This window comes from Vicia villosa, linkage group LG5, assembly GCF_029867415.1.
Source record: "Vicia villosa cultivar HV-30 ecotype Madison, WI linkage group LG5, Vvil1.0, whole genome shotgun sequence".
In the NCBI taxonomy this organism is placed as follows: Eukaryota; Viridiplantae; Streptophyta; class Magnoliopsida; order Fabales; family Fabaceae; genus Vicia; species Vicia villosa.
In genome coordinates, this window is record NC_081184.1 from 155,564,373 (window position 1) to 155,572,815 (window position 8,443).

General features: G+C 32.1%; 1 protein-coding gene across 1 annotated transcript; it reads right to left on the reverse strand.

Annotated features, from left to right (window-relative positions):
• Positions 1 to 1,011: 1,011 nt before the first annotated feature.
• On the reverse strand, positions 1,012 to 2,995 carry LOC131607878 (uncharacterized). Its single transcript, XM_058879831.1, has 2 exons — positions 2,652 to 2,995; positions 1,012 to 2,050 (listed from the first exon to the last, which is right to left on the reverse strand). Exons 1-2 carry the CDS (start codon positions 2,914 to 2,916, stop codon positions 1,338 to 1,340), a joined length of 978 nt encoding a protein of 325 aa, XP_058735814.1. The 5' UTR covers positions 2,917 to 2,995; the 3' UTR covers positions 1,012 to 1,337.
• Positions 2,996 to 8,443: the final 5,448 nt, after the last annotated feature.

Consider the following 8,443-nt stretch of genomic DNA (forward strand, 5'->3'; position numbering starts at 1 on the left):
TTGCCATGGTTTTTAACTTTTCAAAACCTTTTAAAACTTAAATTTAAATTTGGGGATCTATTCACCCCTTCTAGATAAGTTGTCGTCATCTAACAAGGAGGTTCTTCAATTGTGAGAGTGGGAACATGTGTTGTGATATCTTGAAGCATCAGAAGCATTGATCGGGTGTAAGATACATGAATGATATTATGGTGAGCAGTTGATTGAGTTGCTTTGGATCCAACCATTTGAAAAGACAACAAAAAGGTAGTTATAAGAAAATTAATTAGTGATCATAGCGGTTAACAAAAATGGTAGATGGAGCGCAACTGAGAAGATTAGTGAAGTTTGATGAAAAATTTGTGAGAATCAATTGACGATTCCCAGAGACAACGCCACTATTCTGTACTAAAATAAATAATATGTGAAATGTAAAAGATGATCGTCGTGGAAAGGCTTTAGGTACGGTGGTTAAGGTCTCGAGTGATCAAATAGAAGATACCTACAAGGTTAACACTTCAACCATCAAGTCAGTGTTTGAGAGAGGTGAAACTATACAATAGTGAATGAGAATAATACCTCGGCGTGACTCAGAGTCACACTTATATAGGGGTGACGGTTAGAACCTCCTCGGGTGATCCGACTTAGATTGCAGAGGATCATTGAATGGACTCAACAGGGGAGATGAGAGTGGTGGCATGGTCCATTGCGATGTTCTAAGGTGGAGGTACATTTGTTTGTCAGTCAATGAAGTGCTTTAGCTGGATTTGGCCACGTTGTTGGACTGATCTTATTGTGCATTTTGCCAACCCAAAAAAGAAAATAGATCCATACATCTATAGAGTAATCATCCACTGTGAGAAAATTGTGAGTCCCATGATGGAATACAGTAGCATATTTTCCCTTTAAATCACAATGGTTAAGTCAAATGGCTTTTCTTCCTTATTTCTACTTAAGGGAATGAAATGTCTATATTGGTTTGATCTATGACAACCATCACAACATCATATCTTGCTGCCATCCAAATGAAAATTTAAAATTACGAGTCATGTGTGTGAGTTCCACTATCTAAGATCCATTTGCATTTACAACTTGGACCATAGTTCAACTGCAGTTAAAAAAATGAAGCATTCATGCATTCAAGACACTTAACTTGGTTCCCATCAATAACTTGTTCCATGAACCGCAGACATGTATGTCTATTTCTTTAGGTATCAGAGTCAAACAGGTAGTATCAGTATGTCTTTCTTTAAGATTTTTGAATATAAAATAACATTGTTTTTGTAGTCTAAAGTTTTAATCACTAATAATTGATCTTGTTTTATTTTTTTATCATTGATATAGTTTTAATACCATAACTAATCGAAAAATTCGGATCCGTCTTGCAATCCAATCGTTTCACAATCGTCACATTCCGTCCTTATACCATCACTACTTTTCTGTTTGAATGAATGAAAACCAGAACTTTTTTGTTGCTTCACTTCCCTTATTTTATCTGCATTGATCCTTACTTCTTCCCTTAATACGTAATTGAAAGTTTCTTTAAGGGAAGGAAGTGGATCCATATTTACAATGGTTCTTTTGATGTCAGTATATAGATATTCATCAAGGCCACTGAGAAAGAGACGGACGAGACTGTCTTCTTCTCTCTGCATAATCTGTTTAGCAGCTCCACATTTCCATTCAAGAAGTGATTGTTGTTCACTTAGCTCATCAGCGATACGTTTAAACCTAATGTAATATTCGGTTACAGTCATCTTGGATTCTTGCTGAATTAAACTCAGAGTTCTCCATAATTGGTGGACACGCAGTGCGTCGGTTTGAGCAAATCTGTCTTCCCCGTCGAGGCAATTGTTGTGCAGCGATGTATCTGTGGAGTTGATGATCCATGTGGTGGCCATGGAGTCAGCTTTCTCCCAAACATGGTTTTCTTCAGATGACTCAATTGGCTTCTCAATTGTTACATCCTCAAAGGCTAATTCGGATGGATTATGATGATAAGGTGAAGACGATGTGGTTGCTTCTGCCTTTGATTTAGAGGAATTATTCTTCTCTGCATCTGAATCAGAACCTGCTTCCAATGCCATGTAAAAGTATAAGAAATTTTGTGAAAGAAAGATGGAAGATGAATCTTCTATATTAATGTATTGTTAGAGACGCGCTTTCAAAGGGTAAAACGTGAATCAGGCTACTGACACTTACACATAATTACAAGTATCAGTGACGGTTTGAAACACAATTCTGATATATACTCATCTTTTTTCAGGGGTGTCGGTGCTACCGAAGTTCTACAATATGTCGTGATCCTATAAGCCAATGGACTTGAGGTAATTGAAACCCATCACTAAAAAAAAATAACCATAGAAAACCACTTCGACTAATGTCTCAGCACAAAACATAACATTATGAAAGATTGCCCTGTTTCTTTAATATAATAATGTCTCAAGTACAATTTGAACTAAAATAATAGCCTGAATATCAATACATAACAACAACAGCAACAACAACAACAACAACAGCAAAATTCAAATATACAAAACATCACACCACCTCTAGCAAATCAAATCATACAAATCAAGAAGAAAAAAAAGCACATGAAATTGGTTACTGAAAATGATAATACAAACCCAAAAGAAAAAAGAAAAAAAGATCTCAAAAACGAGTGGACCCACAAGAGAAAACCTGATGAGGCAACCTTAAAGCTTCAGATTTATCAAAGCAAGTATCATCAAGAACTTGACTAGTGCACCACCTGCATTTGGAGTTCTGAGAACACTTTGACTTCAACACCAAATCTCTACAGCTGAAAACGACAGGTCTTTTGTGGGTCGAAAAGGGTCGTCGAAACAAACCATCTTCAGCCACCACAGCATGAAAGGGTTGAAATACAAAGAGAAAGAGGAAACAGAAGAATGGGTTGGAAATGGAGAACACCATGGATGATTCCAACTCAAAGGTTTAAACTTTGGAAAATTGGATAAACTATTTTTAATTAATTGACAATTTCTTTACCCATCTTAGAAAAATTTTGAAAATTGAGTTTTGTAACTTCAACCAATTAATTAATGTCTTTTATTCTATTTAATTGTAGGAGTATATGTTAAGTAATTTAAATTTTAGAGATTTAGACTATATTTTAGTCAATAAATAACTTTATCCAATCTTTTGTGCTTTTATATTTTTTTCAACTTTTTTCTTATTTCAGGCATCTTTAAATAGTAATATTACATATAAGTTATTTTATGTGAATCATGATTTCGATTTTTTTCTTGAGTGGAGTCTTTTAAAATTTATTGCACTGATTGAAATATTTATTTTTATATTGAGTGGAGTATTTTAGAATTTATTATATTGTGTGTGGTTTTGCGGTGAAACGTTTGGGTCCTGAGAGTGTGCTCTTCTCAAGGTCTCAAGTTCAAATTGAGTATTTCAAAATTTGTTATACTGATTAAAATATATATATTTTTATGGGAAAATATATATTTTTATAATTTTTTACGGGAAAATAATTTTATAATTTTTCATCTTAATATAACTTATTTTATAAAACATAAAATTTCAAAAAAAAAAAAAGACAAACAAGGAATGTCACCAAATTATCTTTACAACTAAGATTGTAACTCGCCTAAATAAGACAAAATAATAAACAAAACTAATCTAAACAAAACGAAACAAAGTTCAATTCCCTAACAATCATCATTTGACAAGGCATCCTTTTTTGTATCCTTTGTATCTACCTGATCTAGAGTGACTATTTTCTTATTCATGAGAGCTTTCTTTAAAGGCTTGGCCACCAAATTCATTCTATCGACGTTCACACCCACTGTCCATACCTTCTTCAGCTTCAGACTTTCTATGTAGGATTTTAAGGTGATTTCATAATCTTCCTGGATAACCCTGAGTCGCCCATTTGGGAGCAAGTACTTCATACATAAATACAATGTAGATATGGAAGCTCCCAGTTGGTTAAATGCAAGGCGTCATATAATCATGTTATATGAGGAAAGGGAATCAATGATAAGATTCCTTACCTTAATATGCATGGTGTTTTCTTCTACTCCAAAGGTTTTGTTCCACATTATATAACCTTTTATCTACACTAGTTTTCCTGAAATTCCACCAGCGATCCTTGGAAAGGCTTGAGGTCATCTAAGTTCCGATGAAGCCTCTCAAAAGTATCCTAGTAGAGGATGTCTGCGGAGCTTTCTTGATGAGTCAAGAACTTTTTTATTTTCCAATCATCATATCTTAGAATGATGACCATGAGATCATCATTATGTGGACGGATGTCTGTAATGTCTTTCTTGAAAAAGGTTACCTCAGCTTCTAAAGCTTCTAATTTGCCTATATTAGAACTGGTGGACAAGCCTTCTATGGTTAGGATTTGGAGAGCATATCCTTTGCGGGTGGAATTGGTCTCTCCGCCACAAAAGAGCGGATTCTCCCTTGACATCTATTCCCTAAGAGTTGGATTTGCTTGGCCCTCGAGCGGATTCTCCCTTGACGTACTTCTTTAGGTGTCCCTCTTGGATAAAATGCTCTATCTCATTCCTGAGCTGATAGCAGTCCTCAGTATGGTGTCCCTTGACTTTGTGGAACTTGCATCAACTACTAGGCCCAGACATCATGATGTTTGTCTTTGGAGATGGTGGTTGAGGGATGTTATACATGTGGATGACCTCTCTCCATATTTCTTCTTGGTGAGTGTTCATATATGTGAAGCTCTCGGCGGGTTTTCCACTTTGTTTGAATGTTGTCTTGTCTCTAAAGAGCGTTGTGACTGGTGTAAGCCTTTATCGTTGGAGGTGAACTCTTTCATATCTCTAGCTTTCTTTTCAACATTTCTTTCCTCGTCCTTGATGTAACTTTTTGTCCATGTCGCAACTTCTGCCAAGGACGCCGCTGACCTCTGGGCCAGGGCGTGACTATATCACAAATGCAATCAAATCGAATCGGACAGACCCGTTTAAACAGTTAGATTTAGAATTGAATCTGCATTCGATCCAAGCAAAACTAAAAACTACCCTTACATGAAAGTGGTATACAAATAAAAAAATCGATTAAAATTGAAAAAACCGACGGTCGCGCGATTCAAGAAGTTGAACCGTTTTCGAGTAAGTTTGTCAAGAAGAGAACATGGTATTAAAAGAAACAACTTACTCATATTGCTTTTCTTGATGTATAGATTAAAAGCACGCGACAAATTTTTTTATGAGATAATTATGCACATAGTGAAGACCGAAGAAGAAGAGTTATCCTATTAGATGAAAGAAAAATGATACAGTACGTTTCAATTTCTGTTTCTATTTCATAAGGCCGCGCTGTTAAAATTGGTTCAGTGCTTTTTTTGTTTAGTGGAAAGGATATAAATATAAGGTATATTTGTCATTTGGTTATTTAAACTTTAAACATTAAATATATTTTGTTGAATAAAAGAAATGAGTTTAGTTCAAAATACACAGTTTCCTTGGTAAAGATGAAATAAAATAGAGGGACATTGTAACGAGAGAAGTTGAAGAGAAATATAAAATTCTTTAAGTTTGGTTTGAAAGATAAAAGTTGAAGAGAGAAACAAATGTGTGGGGTCCACAAGTTTTTTCAATCTTCTCAAAATTACAAAAAAAGTGCAAAGAGGAATAAAATGACATTTATATCCTCAATCAATATGCATGTTCATTTCTATGTTTTCTTGCTATGCTAATTTTTTTTATTATCGTAATCGTTTTAATTGAACAAACATTATGTATATGGTTAAAAAAATTGTTTCATAAATATTTGTATAATTGATTAATCCAACTTTATTAATTGAAAATAAATTAATAAAAATATTTAATTTGAAAATAGTAAATTAATTTTAAAATTTTCAAAATTAAATCAAATAAATTAATTAACACTTATTATTTAGAAAAATAAATATATTAATAAATAATCAATAAAATTAATAAATTAATTTGACTAAGGATATTTAAGACTTTTTACAAAAATAAGACACTCCTCTCTCTTCAAATTCTCTCTTCGTTCTTTTATACAAAACACTACATTAAATCTCCTTTATTTCTCCTATATTTCTCTCTTCTCACAGTCATTCTCACATCTTTCTCTATTTTCACTAAAAACTAGAGTAACGAAGACAATGAACACAGTTTGGGCAGGGTGCTACAATATTCATCTTCATATTTGCAATTTAAAAAAAAAATTCTCATACCTGAACTCAAACTTGCATGAGCACGAATATTCATGTTCGTACTCATAGCCTATGAGTACTTCAATATTCATTTTCGTGTCTGTTTATCCGCGTTTGTAGTAAAATTAAATAAATTAATTACAAAATACCATATAATTTAATTTTTTTTAACAATATAAAGAAAAGTATAGATTTATTGTTAACTTAAGAAGTAAATAAACACTTTTATTAAAATGTATAATAATTTAATAAAGACATATTTAAAAAAAAATTATAAACATACATTTTTATATAATAATATAAATAATATTATATAAATATATAATTTAGATATGAGGCGGGGCGGATAGTAAAGTACTCATGTTTGCACTCATACCCGCTTGTTTTAATAGGTAATAATTAGTGTTCGTACCGGTACTCATTTTACGGATTTTTATCCTGAGTATATTTTGCGAGTACCTATAGAATATGGAACAAATTGCTATTTCTAAACTAGAGAGAGGTGTTAGTATCATTTTAATAGATTTCAACAAATAAATGCATATTTTAAAATAAGAGAGAATGTTAATATTATTTTAATAAATCTTCACGCAAAGTGAGGGTAATTTTTTCTCTTATATTATATCAAAATTTTATATTTATTCCTTTATAATTGTCCCTTTTGTGAAAAAAATTTGTTTCTTTTTAAATGTCACATTTCAAAGTTCAAGAAAGTATTTTTGTTGTTTTGTCAAAATTATCCCTAATCATTATGATAGAGAGAGAAAAAGTTAAATAAAATATTAAAAAGTTTAGGGTATTATTGGAAAAAGAATAATCATTACTTAAAAAGTAACAATAATCATTAGTTGTCTTGATATCTAGAAAAATTTAAAAAGTGACAATTATAAAGGAAGAGAGGGAGTATTAATGATTAAATTTAGTTGAATTTCAACCACTTTAAATCTTGAACTCTTAACTATTTTAATTTAATGTCAAAGTTCAATTTTAGTTATCTTATACTATATCACACAAATAATTTAAATTAAAATCAAAATTAAATAAAAATATAAAATTTGTATTTTTATGTGTAGGCTTAGTTGGATACAAAATATAATAAGTAAATGAAAACAGCCGTCAAGGAAACAACGAAGTGATCTCCTCTCCTCGTTTGAACGGTACCGTTTCCATTTTGGGCACTTATTTATGAAAGTTGATTGAAATTTGGTCAAAAGAAGGTTTCTCAAGTCTCAGAACTTAATGCGCCGTGGTAAGATTTCTCTTGCATTCATAAGTTTCAACTAAGATTTTATATGATATGGTTGGTTGATATAATGTTAACAACTCGCTGTGAAGTTGTTATAAGGTTCTTAATTGGTTTAATGCATTTGTTTATAATCTGTTTTTCTTAATCTTCATAAATTGATACAGTTATCAGACACATGATATATGATTCTCTTGCAACTAGAGGATTTGAAGCAGAGTCCGATGAAAACCTGAAGTCCAACTCCAAACATGCATATCGGTTACAAAACACCATCTTGGAGAGATTAAAGATTGACATCAGCTTCGTTGCTGGTGTAGATAAACTAAGATTTTGTTTTTTTTTTCTTCTGTCAAATGCTTGTGCTTGTAATCAAGATATGACCAGTGCAGATGATAACACCATATTTATATTGGCAGTAGACTGTATGCCAAAGTGGAAATCATGATTGCCTTACATGTTGTAAGACATAGTAATGAATAGGCAAAAATGTGACTTATAATATACTCATCAATTGTTTGGTGAAAAGGCTTATTGGACAATAGATTATATTGATTTTCATAATTCTACTGGAAACAAGAGGTGAGCAGGTAATTTGTTTTTAGGCCAATTCTATAATCCATAAGTAAAGTAGTGTTGCAAATCAACAACTCCTATTATATCTCATTTAATTCAGTGGAGGGATTTATCGATTCAATGGTAAAAACAAACGTGTGCATAGTACAATATCTACTTCACTTGTACATCATAGTATTAATATTGTTTTAAAAGCAAACAAAAATGTAGGTGGTGATGATAACAATTAGGGGTGAAATAGAACAAACCGATTGATTGACAGAGTTTGCAACTTATAAAGCACAAGTGAGGCCTGTTAGGCACAACTCAGGTCAAACTTTTTTAAAAATAGATAAGATTTAGACTTTTTAAAAGTATGTTTAACTAGTACGAGCAGATGAAACTCTTCTGGATAGCTCAAAGTAAAATTATACAATTAGAAGAAATATATTGTCACCATCATTCTAGGACAAGTTTACATA